Source organism: Halichoerus grypus, chromosome 6, assembly GCF_964656455.1.
Source record: "Halichoerus grypus chromosome 6, mHalGry1.hap1.1, whole genome shotgun sequence".
Taxonomy (NCBI): Eukaryota; Metazoa; Chordata; class Mammalia; order Carnivora; family Phocidae; genus Halichoerus; species Halichoerus grypus.
The window spans coordinates 153,013,742-153,026,947 of record NC_135717.1 but is presented as its reverse complement, the minus strand read 5'-3'; the positions used below and the strand labels follow the sequence as shown (position 1 = coordinate 153,026,947).

General features: G+C 41.2%; 1 protein-coding gene across 3 annotated transcripts in view; it reads right to left on the bottom strand.

Moving 5' to 3' along the window:
* Positions 1-13,206, bottom strand: part of PLXNC1 (plexin C1) — a 142,044-nt gene that overhangs the window by 73,207 nt on the left and 55,631 nt on the right. For all 3 annotated transcript variants that reach the window (XR_013449311.1, XM_036074499.2, XM_036074514.2), the window contains exons 6-9: positions 6,915-7,068; positions 3,590-3,677; positions 1,433-1,535; positions 1,187-1,288 (exon numbers count right to left, since the gene is read on the bottom strand). Coding sequence is in view for 2 of the 3 variants with exons in the window: in XM_036074499.2 (XP_035930392.1) it covers positions 1,187-1,288; positions 1,433-1,535; positions 3,590-3,677; positions 6,915-7,068 (447 nt within the window). In the remaining variant the exon portion in view is untranslated. The remainder of the gene's footprint in view (positions 1-1,186; positions 1,289-1,432; positions 1,536-3,589; positions 3,678-6,914; positions 7,069-13,206) is intronic.

The following is a 13,206-nucleotide window of genomic DNA, read 5'->3' as shown; positions in this document are numbered from 1 at the left end:
CCTCCTTGATCCAAATACCTGTCATTATGTCTTAGTTTTATAAGCTAAGGGAAGAGAAGAGTACTAGCCCATCCCTTAATAAAACCTCGAAGACTTCAAATCTGGAGATATCGGCCCACCAAGCCTTTCTAATGCCTTTAATTAACTTCATAATCCATTCTGATTCACATTCCCTCTGCCTGTTAGTTATTCACCTAAAGTTACTATCAACTTTTCAGGAGCGATGAAAAATGTGCTACTGATCCATATTGGCACTTGACCTTAAATACCAGCAAATGGATAACTCAAAACCATAGATTAATCATGAAATAGAAAACAGAGCCTTTTTTTAGAAAAAGAAATGTTGTGTTTTAATTTGTCTGCTCCTGCTCGACCTCCAGATTAATAAGAGCAAGAACCTATCCTTTTTTGTTTGTCACCACATAGTACATGCTCAATTCACTCCCGTTGGCTCGGGGGAGCCAGCCACTCCCAGCACAGGCACTATTCTTTGCCCAGAACGTTTAGGTTGTCATATCCTTTCTTCTCAAACATGTCTGTTGGTTGAACTTGGTGATGTGCTACGAAGAAAATCAGAGGAATTTCCAAGGAAATTTCATAGAAAATATTTTTTCATGAAGAAAATTTTGGGGAAATGGAGAGTTAAAATAAATAAATAAATACATACATACATACATACATACATACATACATACATAAATAAATATCTCATAAGACACAACGCTTTGCTTTGGCACTATTAACTATGGGTCAGATCACCTCTACAAAGTAAAGAGAGGCAATCTGAAGGAGTTTGTATCCTTTGCATAGACTCCCCTCACCCCACGTAACCCCCAGGAATGCCATTGCAATGCGAGGTTCAAACTGAAATCCCCTCAGTGCCGGGTGCTATCTGCTTCCTTCTAACTCCTCCAGAGTGAGCCGTGAAGTCACCTTGAAAATTTTACTCCTACTGGAACGATATCATTTTTCATAATTACCGAATTTTAATTTCTTTTATGTGAGCGTGCAGCCTTTCGTGTATGAGCCAATTAAGTGAAACTTGGTTAAAAATCAAAGGTAAAAAAGGGAATTTTGGTAGAAAGTAAAACAAGGAATTTTTAAAAGGAACCCAAAGTAGGAGGAGTTGTTATTGTCATTTAAAAGGGGAATTTTTTCCATTATGAGTCCAAAACCAGGGTCTGACCTGCAAGCCCTGATGGGTCCTATTACTCTTATTCTCCACGAATCTTCCTCCTCCTGCTGTCTTGGGTGGTGTCCGTTTCTCAACAGCAACCTGACAGTGTTCCTGAAATGAAGAACAGCCCTTCAACAACATCCAAACAGATGGGAAATTTAGAGCTTGAAACAAACACAAAAGACAGACTGGGACTGGGTGGCCGCAAACATATATTTTTGGTAAAACCTTATAATAACAAAAATGGTACTTTACCTGGTTTCGCTTGTAATCAGAAGGGTCACAAGCTGTGAAGGGGTGGATACACCTTCTCTCACTTTTACACCAAGCACAGCCAGTTCCAATACATACTGGGCATCTGGCAAAACGGAAAACCAACTTAATTCCTGCATTTTTAGGAAAATGTTCATATCCTAGAATTTCCCTCTGTGATGTGGTGTGCAAGCATTTAAAAGAAGATGGGAAAACAACAACAACAACCAAAGCCCTGGACAGACTGATGAACCCAGGGGAGAGAGAACAGTCCTCTGAGGCTGGGGCTAGAGCACCGAATTTGTGCCCTGCTCTGGGCAACCCCCGGGGCTGATGGACCGTCATCATACCTGCAGGGCTGTTGCCATGGAAACCGGAAGCTGGGGTCACCTGCCGAGCTGGTAGATAACAGGAACCCATCGGCTCTGTTTCTGAATCGGGTTCTGCTATTTGTCTACCCTCAGGGAAGTTTCCCTCTGGAGACTGACCTCCCTCTCTCCACCCCTAGTTCAGCACGCCCTCCCTCGCTGGACTAGTAACACCCCTCAACTGCCTGGAAGAGGCGAGACCAAAAGTATCGCCTGGCAATAGAGGGAAGGGGGCGCCACTGTTTGCTTTTTAATCAAATTAAGGAAGAACTGTGTCTACTAATCAAATAACCTATCACGTGAGGATAACAGCGGAGGACTTGAAAAGCTTGTCATAGGAAAATCGGAGTTGAAGGAACAATAGAAACAGAAACTGAGGTTGGTCTGGAAACACAGCCATGGGAGGTCAGCCTGGGACAGCAAGAGGACCAGTGCAGGGAGCGGGGACACCGCTCGTATTTTAGAGTCTTCAAGAAATGCCAAAGCATTCTGTGACTCCGATCTAGAGAGAACTGCAGCTTTGATGGGAGGAGGAAACGCAGGCTCACTGAAGTGTTTATCCAGCCACCTAAGTGAGCTAGAAGCAGGCTTGTGATCTGCATTTGATGCCCCTCCGGTGTGAGTTCTGTACTGAGTGCTTTACTAAGGGAAGTAAGTACTCAAGGACAGGGCACACTCACCCTCTAGGGAGCTGTGCGTCTGAGCAGCTGGTTCGTAATTACCTAGTTGTGGGACCCAGGGCCAGTCACTTCCTTCCGCCTGGCCTCTACACTGGGGAGGGAGGACCTGCTTTATGTTTCAGCTCTCTTTGAGCTATAAAATTCTTTGTAACTCTCCCCCTTTTTTCCTATTTCCACAGACTTCCGAGGCTTTCTGTATCAAGTTTGGTTTCTTCTCCCTCCCAAAATGCATCCAGTTTATTAGAAATAACTGAATTTGATCCCTCTTTAAGAGTGCCTGGTGAAGACAGGGTCCAGGGGCTTCTATTCGGCCAGCAGTAGGGGGGGCCCTCCAACTCAGTTTCAAGCCTGAATTCATTTTCCCCCTAGCAACAGTGATTCTCAGGCCAGGCCAAACGAAACTCGTGTTCGATACCCACAGAGTTGGTCAATCAAACGACTGAATGAACTACAGAATCACTAATAATACAGCTTCCCGTTGTTTCCATGGGAACCTCCAACCCATCTTTCAACTGGAAAATCAGGAATCTGAGAAACACGTTTCCTCCCTGTCTTCTTCTACTTTAGAAGCAAGGAGTGTGGTGTGGCCCTAACTCAGGGGGGTACGTAGTCCAACATGGCCAAAGGTGGTACAAAAAGGTTGGTGGGGGGAGAGGGGTGGGTTGGGTGGGAATTAACATGTTCTTTCGATGGAAGAGATTTCATCTTCTCCTTCTCCTTGATGATTTCCCTTGCCTCATGCTCACACCCTCTACCTTGACTCAAATTCCCAAAGCCGTTCTGATCAGGGGAGAACATAACAGCCCCCCCTCCCCACCCCGCTGTACTCACTTGAAGGCATCTCTTGGTCTGGCGAAAACGTATTTCCCTATTGGTAGGAACACTTAAGCACAGCTGTTTGTTCCTTAGCTGCTGCACCTTACTTATTAGGGCTTGAATGAGCCAGCTTATTAGCTCAGGGGCCCTCCTATCTCCCGTTAGGCCATGCTCCAAAAGGCCCTTTAGAAAGTTCTACTCCACAAAAGAGTTCTTTACGGAGGAAATGGAGGCATAAAGCAAACAAATAAATTAAAACCAATGAAAGAATATTTAAATTTCAAATAAAATCTTACTCTCTTAATGACGAGCAGTTGGTAAAGTTGAATCTTTTTGATAAATGCCAAGAACCGACGGAGAATGTCACGTTGACAACCAAAACATCTGGAGCAAAGGGGAAAAAAATGTCATTTACGATGGAGTCCCGCTATCGTCAAGCAAAGCTGTAAATGCAAAAAATAAATATTTTTGCCTCCTTTGCACAGAGGGTGGGGTGTCCCAGCTGCTGGCATGTGGTTCGTTCCCGGGGGCCGTTCGCGTCAGGCAGCTGAAGTGCAAGCACAAGCCTCCAAACAGACCCAGGCCCACCTCGCGTTCCAAGCCTCCCATGGATAATCACTAGGAAAAAGCCATTTTACAGCCCATTTACATCTCATACTCTCCCCGGGATCACTATCTCAGCTTGTAATTGGCCACGGCATAAGAATAAAACAAGTCACCGAGCAAGAACTGCCTAGAACATGATAACCAGAATGTTGGAGACAAAAATCCTGTAGCTTCAGCAAAATCCACACTGCCGATATTTGCCTAACAGACTCTAAGTGTGCTTCCCATGGGCTGGGTTCCATGATCCTCTTAGAGTCAACTGTTGCCAAATCTATGATAAAAAGTTTTCTTATTTGCTTTGGAAAACATACTCACTGGGTAGAAACCCCTCAAAAGAATAAAGTAACAAGATAAAAACCGTGCTCAATCAGCATTAGAAAAATGTCATTGTTCCTGTATGTCCTCAACTTCTATATTCTCTCCGAGGTGATTCCCAATCCCAGGGGTGTATCAGAATCACTTGAGAAGCTGATGAAAACAGATCCCAGAGCCACGCGCCTCGATATCCTGACTTAACACACCTGGAGAGCCTCTGGGACTCTGTGGTGGGCAACGTGCCCCATGCCATGATTGTATGCAGCCGGGGCTGGACACAGAGACTGGAGCGGCCCCCTCGAAGCCCACTGTGTCCAGGGACCGGTGCTCCTCGGTGAGGTTTTCAGTGTCATCCATTTGGGAGGATACTGTCTTCCTTTTATGAGTTAATGGAGACAGAGGATGAGACTTTAAAAATGAAAGGCTTCATTTAGCCAAATAAGAAGTTGGCATAAGTTTGTTGGCACCCTTTACTTTTCTATAGTGAAATTTTATTAGTGTGTGATTCCCAAAGTCTGAGAACCCTTAACTTAAGATACTTCTCTACAGTGATAAAATTCATTCTGAAAGCCAGGATACCACATACAACTCTGCTCACATAAAGTGGTTACATACGAAAGGATAACCCTCAACTGTAAAGACAAGGAGGTCTGAGGGCTGGCGTGACCTCTCAGCAAGAGCATTGGTACAGCCGCTCGTAAATGTTAGGAGAACGGACATACGGACAGGAAGCCCAGAGAGACTCCCAGGGAAAGTACACTTCAGTGGAATCTACAATGTTCAGTGGTGAACACCAGGAAAAGTTGTACTTTTCTTCATGTCAGCCATGCACAAAACACTACTGGGAAATATCACAAGGAAACAAATATATTTGATCTCTGCTCTGGTAGCATTTACAGTGATTCTGCAAGAGATAAAATGGCTTAGGTGGAAAAACCCAACAATGACAGGACTCAAGGAAACAGCCCATGAGTGGTTTGAGTTCCATGCAGCACCTGGCTACGCAGATGGGGGTGTCTGTGGGGACTGTGGGGGGTGCCCGAAGAGCTTGGACCGTTACGAAGGAAGTGATGCTTCCTCCACGGTTTCAAAGCAGAAGGGCAACAGGATTTGATGAAAGGGGTGAGGGCACGGACAGAGGTTTGGCAATGACCACCGGCTGGCTGAATGCACGAGGTGGGATGGGAGTTTGTTTGCTGGCTCAGAATATGCAAGGCATTCCAAGAAAAGGGCAGGCAGAGGTCGGGTGCAACGGATGGAGGCTCTAAACGCGACCAAAGGGCTTTACAAGGTGATCTCAAATACTTGAAAAACAGATTTTATACATGAGTAAGATCTGCATTATAATGAGCAAATTAACTAGAAGCCCATCACAAAGGCTGCATAGGGTAAACAAAGAAAAGTGGAGAACAAATCATTTTCCAAGCTATTCGATCCCAAACAGTCACCAAGAGCCCAGTGGCTGAGAGGCATTTTTTAAGCTTGGGTCTCTGGCCTCGTGCTCCAAATTCCCTTTGGAGAGATTTGGGATGAACCGAGTAACACCAGTTCTCACCACGAAACTCAGGTCCATCATGATTTTCCCCCTTTTTAGGAGGCCTGCACCAATCTTGTGACCCTACTTCTAGTCTTTCTCTCCCACAGGGATTCCTGAATCCTCAGTGCGTCCACCATAACTCATAACCATCCAGATTCTCTGGAATCTGCCTACTTCTCTCCATCCCTGTCTCTGCACCCGCTCTCACAGTCACCCCCTACCAGGATCACCCCAACAGCTTTCCTTCTGATTTTTCACAGCTCACTCCTTTCCTTTTCTAGCCATCCTCCACCTGCAGCCATTCATTCATTCATTCATTCATTCAACAAAAATTTATTGATTGTAAATGGCTCTTTACACCAGATACTCTGTGCCTTCTTTGGTATCTATTGCTTTCCATCTGTCCCTACCCCATTTGCCTGAACCATATAGAACCTCTTATGGCTTTTCAAACAAAGCTTTTTTCTCTCTTTCTAGCCATCACACTAGTTGGTCTCTGCCTGGACTGCTCCTCCCCCTTTTCTTTGGCTCCACTCTATTCATCTTCTAGGAAGTTTTCCTCGTCCCCTCAGCCACCTCCCAAGTTCGGTTAGGTGCCCCTTTCCTCTACTTCCCATGGCTCTCTATGCATTTACATGCTTCATTGTAACAAGTCATCTACTTGTCTCTACCCCAAGAAGCTATAAATACTGCGAGCAAGAACCAGGTCTGTCTTTTTTGGTCACTGTATCCCTAGCACCCAGCACAGTGCCCAACACATAGTAGATATTCAATAAACACTTCCTTTCTGAATGAATGCAATGATCTTAAGATGATAGAACATTAGCTGTTCTATTTTCTCATCTCATTCTCATCAAGGGCATTCCCAGCTTTTCTGATCTCTGAATTATCTGAACCCTTTGGGTAGGGGAAGCCCAATGATCTCTAGCTTTACCCCACTGTCGTCTCAAGCATCCCCTCCTCTGTCATTCTCCACTCACACGTAAGAGTGGGATGCCGGAGTCCTGGGAGGAGGGAGAGCAGGAGGTAGGCAGAGACTGAATCTATAGGGTGGGACTACACAGACTCCCTCACATTCAACTCGCTTCCTGGGCCATCTGGACTCAGGAGGTTCTCCTGCCTTCTTCACTTTCAAACAAAAAACTAGCAAAGAGTCCGCCTACCTTTGTAGGTCGCTCTGGTGGGGATGCTGCACGCGCAGGTCTGGCCTGGCGGACTTCTACCCCTGCAGAGCTGCCTGCCTGTGTCCAGGTTCTTCACCACACACTCCCACTCCGAGCGTCTGGGAGGGAAGCTTCCCACCACAGTGACTGTAGTCTGTGTGGGGAAGAAGAAGATTCAGGAACCACGTCATTGTTTTGGTACCCTCTCCATCCATCCTCGAGCCTTAAGTGAACTCACCCTTTGACATGCCAGAGAAGGAGAACTTCTCAGACTGCTGATGTAAAGAAAGAGATGTTTTGACTACTTGATTTGCCCTTTTGTGAATCACATATTCATATTCTTGGACCATTTTTCTGCTCTGTATTTTTCTTATCAGTTTTTAAGAGCGCTCTGTATAGATATTAATCCTTATCTGTCATATCTCTGACACATATTTTCTCCTAATCTGTTTGTCTTGCAACTTGTATGTGTGGTATCTTTTACCCCACACAATGTGTTTTTATGTCGTCATGTTTTTGCATTGGTTATAAAGTTATTCCCAAACTTTAGCTTATAGACAAATACAAAATTGTGATCTTTGTTTTGTTTTTTAAACTTCTATCTGTAATCTATCTGGAATTTATATTTATGTATAAGGGTCCAACTTTATTTTTATCCAGATGACTAATCAGCTATGTCATAACCATTTACTTAAAAAATACCTTCCTTTTCCCACTGAACTGAAATACCGCTTTTGTCATATATTAAGTTACCATGTATCTGGAATCTAAGTCTGAATTCTGCTCTGTTCCAATTATCTATTGATTTACTTCTATTCCAATGTCAAGCTTTTACTACTGTGATTTTAAATATATTTAACATCTGAAAAGGCAAACTCTATCTTTATTTTCATAATCTTCTTAGCATCTCCTAGACATTGCTCTTCCATATAAATTTTAAGATTATCTTACCCAAATGGGGTGAGGAGACCATGAGTTTAATTGCAATTGTATTAAATATATGCATTAGTTTTAGGAGATCTTATATATTTGTGATATTAAGTATTCCCATCCAAACACATGATTTTTTTTTTTTTCATTTGTTTCTGTTTGGGCCGGGGTTTATTTAAGAAGACGTACGTTCACTTCCCCGGGTGCTAAGATACATTTTTCATTTCTTTATTTCTTACTGGTACTGTTATTATAGTTTTAAAGAAGGTGACCTATGAAGTCTACTTAAAATTAAGGTTTTGTTTGTGGGCAAACATACGATCGGAGTTTTGGAGTGGGAGGCTGTGTGTGTACACGAATGGACACCAAGAGAAAATCTTGAAATCTCCCCTAAAGCAACTTTTTCCCAAATGAATTATCTAAAGAAACAAGGCAGCCAGTTCTCAGGTTGAAAGAGGGAAATTATCCCACCACAAAAAAGGAAATGCAATGTGATGGGATAGAGGTGTTAGCTAATGTTACGGTGGTAATCATATGGCAATATATCAATGTATCAAACCAACCCATTGTGCATCTTAAACTTACACAATGTTCGATGTGATTGTATTTCAGTTAAAAAAAAAGAAAATGAAGGTTAGAAAAAAAAGGAAACTAAAAGAATTAATATGCCAATGGTCGACCCCTTTGGCAGCAGGTGCAGAAAGGGTATCTGGTGGGAAGGTGGGCTAAGCATTAGGAAGATGGGAGCAGAGGAAGTGGTAACCTGCCAACTATGATGAAGAGCTATAGTCCCAGACAACCTGGGAGGTGTCCATCTTCTATTATACATCTGACTTTAACCCAGACTTTTCAAATGGCCAGCCTCAAACTCTGTTGTCTCTTGTCCTCAAATCAGCTTGCTATGTCTAATCTAGTCCTGGGGTCAGTTCCATCTTTCCATTTTCAAAACATTCTGTTTCTCAGCCATAAATCTTGCCGGAGAAGGCAAGTTCTTATAATCCAGCTTTAACTGGACTGAAGTCCAACCATCTGTAGCAGACTTGAGCATAGCAACGAAGCCCAAACTGCTCCCACTAACTCACCTCCAACAAATGGCTGAGCTCTCATTCACACTGCCTTCTCTGACCCAGCACTTATAACTGCACATACATCTCAGCACATGATCACATATTACCCTGTGTACATACAGGTCTTAAATTTATTTCATTACTCAAACACTACAACAACAGAATCAGAAATTTTTTTTGAAATCCTTTTTTCACCAGTTTTAAATTTTCCACATTTCCTTCCAGTTCTCACATAGCTTTTACATAACTGTAATCATTGCATTTATTTGTTCCCTATTTATCAAGCCCTTAACATGTGCCGAGTGCTGTGCAAGGTGTTAAATGCTTTAGTGAACCAAATAGCTATGGTCCCTGCCCTCAAAGAGCTTATAGTCTAGCAGAAACATGGGGATGTCACCTTTTGGAAACTGGAGGCCATACAGTATGAAGAGATCTTCAAGAGGGGATAGAAGCCTGGACTAGGATGGTACAGTAGAGACAGAAAGAACTGACAGATTCAGGATACCCTTTAGAAGTAGCATGGGGTGAGACCAGAAGTAGGGCATGTGGATACGGAGAATTTTGGTAAGAAAAACGGATGGATGGAAGTACCATCTACTGAAATGTGACACACAGAGGGAGAGGTAGACTTTGGGTGGAAAAATGCAAGATTTCAGTTTTGGTTGTGTTTAGTTCAAGATACTTGCGTAATAATCAAGAGATAGGTCAAGTTAGATATGGGCCTGGAACTCAGAGGAGCAATCTGGGCTAGAGATAAAGGAGATATGAACACAGAGATGAGATATAAAAACAAGGGAGTAGATAAGATGGTCTATAGACAAACTAGAGAGCTAAAGACAAGAAGAGCCTAAACTGGGTCTAAAACAACTCCAGCATTTAGAGTCAGAGAGAGATGAAGCCAGCAAGGGAGGCTGAGGCATGGCCAGAGAGAAGGAAATAAGCATGGACAGGGTGTGCCAAGGGAGGGAGGGCGACGGGAGAGGGGGTTTCAAGAACGCAGACAACAGACCAAGTAAGAGGAGGACTTATAGTGTCTGCTGGAATGGATACGAGGAGTTTGCTAGTGACCTCAGCAAGAACAGTTGCAGGGGAACCCCGGGGCAGAAGCCAGGTTGGAGTTGATCTGAAAATAGCAAGTTCTTTCAAGTGCAGTGGAAGGAGAGTGTAGCCAGGGAGCTGAAGGTATTTTTGTGTGGGTATGAGTTCCATGCAAGTATAGATAAAAAGCTGACGCCTTGGCTTAATAAACCCAACCTGGGAATCCTTACCAGGTTCTTCAACTTAGAATATAGTTCCTTCTCCAACTAAGCTGGATAGAGAGGGAGTGAAGACACAAAGAATCAGATGAGATAGAAAGTTTGAGTGTCAATTAGTCAGTCATGTCCACGGCGCCAGAGAGCTTGCTGCATAACATTCTAGCAGGTAGCAGACCTTATTTTACTTAACCATTCTGCTTATTGCCAAACAGTTTTTTTATTTCTAGGTTTCTCAGTCTACAAAGCTACTGAAGTGGCATCTGCATGCTTACAGTTTTGCTTCTTTCAAGTTACTTCTTCAGAATTCAAAGCCTGGAATTAGTGTTTCAGATAGAATGAATTTACTTATGACTTTCGAAACAGAACATCAAATCGCTCTCCAAAAAGGCTGTGCTAATTGGCATTGCCATGCCAGGTGTTAGCATATTCTTTTCACTTTAATTTGTATTTATTAGATAATTAGTGAAGTGAACATATTCCACTAACTATGTCTAACTCTCTAAACCTCCTCTTGTGAGAATGTATGCTTTTGCCCACTCTTTGGTGTCCTGGTATTTTTCTTTTCAATTTCTCCTGGTTTTAATATCTTGCAATGAATATCTTGCCTGTTGCAAATGTTTTCCTGAATTGTGCTGTAGTTATCTTTTCTGTTGTATATTTTTAAATGTCAAGTATATGAATATTTTTCCTTTGTTATTACATACTACATTGGTTCAGAGCTAAGAAAATTATATTTCCAATTATCTGGTACCTATTTCTATTTTCTGTTTTTATGTGTTAGCTTTTTATTATTTCTTAATCAGCTTAAATTTTTATATTTAAAGTAAAATGTGAATTAAGTTATGTTTCCATATTGTAAGTCTGTTATCTCAGCACCTTTTATGAAATAATTTTGTTTCCTCTTATTCTATGATATCTGATCTTTACAATTTTTACATTTATTTCTGAGCTTTCTAGCCTATTTCCACGATCTACGTTCTTACTTTTAAACGGAATCATGGATTGAGTTATTGTCACTATCTACAAGTTTATAATCATATGGAAATGGTCTAGCTTAAATACATTTCTGTTTTTTCAAAATACATTTTGGATATTCTTGACCAGTTCATATTATTCCAGCTGATTTTAAATTACTTTTAAGAAAAAGTCTATTCAAATCTTCACTGGGATGACATGCAATCTAGAAAATAGGTTGAGGAAGAAATGACATTTTTATGGTATCTTCCTGCCCAGAAATGTAGTATGTATCTGGATATATTCAAGATGTTTTTCCTATCTTCCAAGAAAATACTTTGTGTGTTTTTATTTTTATTTTTATTTTTATTTATGCTTATGTTTCTAATTGGTAAGGTTTCCCTATCATGAGTTATAAACAGCCTCAATAGACCACTGCCCCACTAATTACTGTTAGAAAGAATTGCTTAAAGCAAGCTATTGCATAGCCCAAATTACTATTTGTGGTAGCTGTCTTCAACATGTATCTTCTAGTAAAAGTGATTTTAAAATATAGGGTATACACCTCACCCTTTAAGTTTATGCCTGAGTGTTTGGTTGTTTTTAATGAATGGGATCTTTTATTAATTGACCTTAACTCCTTTACCTCACCTAACGTTATTGATACTTGAATGTTTACTGAACATTTAGCACTTTTACTTCTAATTTGAATAGTTTTAAAAGCTAATATATTTAGATTTGGAAGATACACAACCACTTAAGATGAGCAAATAGTGATATTTTTTAATCTATTCCTTTCCCATAGTTATTTATATTACTTGTCTCTTATATTACTGCACTAGACACAACTTTCAAAACAATGCTGGTTGTACCAGTGATGGTGGAATTCCTTGTTTTCATTCTGATTTGTAAAAGAATGTTTCTAGTGTCTCTGCCTTAAGAGTTCTGCTGTTTGTAGGAAATACTTCTATTTCTGTCTTTTCTGTTTTTATCAGTATTAGCCATTTTCACTGATTGTTACAATCTCTTTATAAGTATACAAACAATTTTGCATAATGCAAAAATGGGATGTCACACATCCTTTTTTTGTGTTTGTGTATATGAGAATTTCATTTTTCTTCTTTTTTTTTCCTACTTGTCTCAGCCTTCCCTCTCACCACATCATCAGTCACACCATCAGGAGAGCCCATGTTTACGACCTAGTAAGAATTCTCTCATATTTTTCTTCATGCGCAAATAATTATATAGAGACATAAACATATACAGTAGATCATGCTATATCAATAGCATATCATATATGCTATATATATCAATAGCATATATTGAGTTTTCGATCAATACAAGATCATGCTACACATACTTTTCTGCATCTTGCTGTTTTTGCTCAACAAAACCTCACGAAATCCCTCCAAGCCAACTGGAATTGCTCCAATTATTTCTTGTTAATGCCGATTCTGTAATGAGGATGAGGATATACAATCTTCTAATTGTTTTGTGTAAAGAGATGATGATTCTTGGAAGCAGAGGCTCTGCATTATATCAGGGTCTTTCTGTACTCAGAAAGTTACTAGAATGTTACTAGGCATATGACGGGCAGGTAGCCAACACTCTTTGACCCGAGCTATAGACTACCATCTCTGTAGATCAGGGTCAGGTATTATTTAAATCAACAAAGATCTGGAACTTTCAGGTAAGTCACAGATGACCATAAGAAGAGGAAATATTTTGAAACAATATGACTAAGAGATGGCATCACATGTTTTATCAACGTTATTAAAATAATCAGTCTAAAGTTGGTTTCAGAGATTACTAAATTCTTATCTCCTTTACCTTGAGAGTGATGGTAGCTGGAGAGCGAGGTAATGGTTGTGTGGGAAGGTTCTACAGGGATTTGGGTAAACCACAGTGGGACTCAGGGTAGAGAAGAAAGCACTAGTGGTTGTTTAGGGGTAAATATTTTTTTGCAACGTTCCAAACTAGATAGAAATGGTGATTAATTTATACAAGTGAACCCAAAGATTGGTAAGCAAATTGTGTAGACAGCATCTTTTATATAATGAACAAGTTACTTTCTCTTACTACATT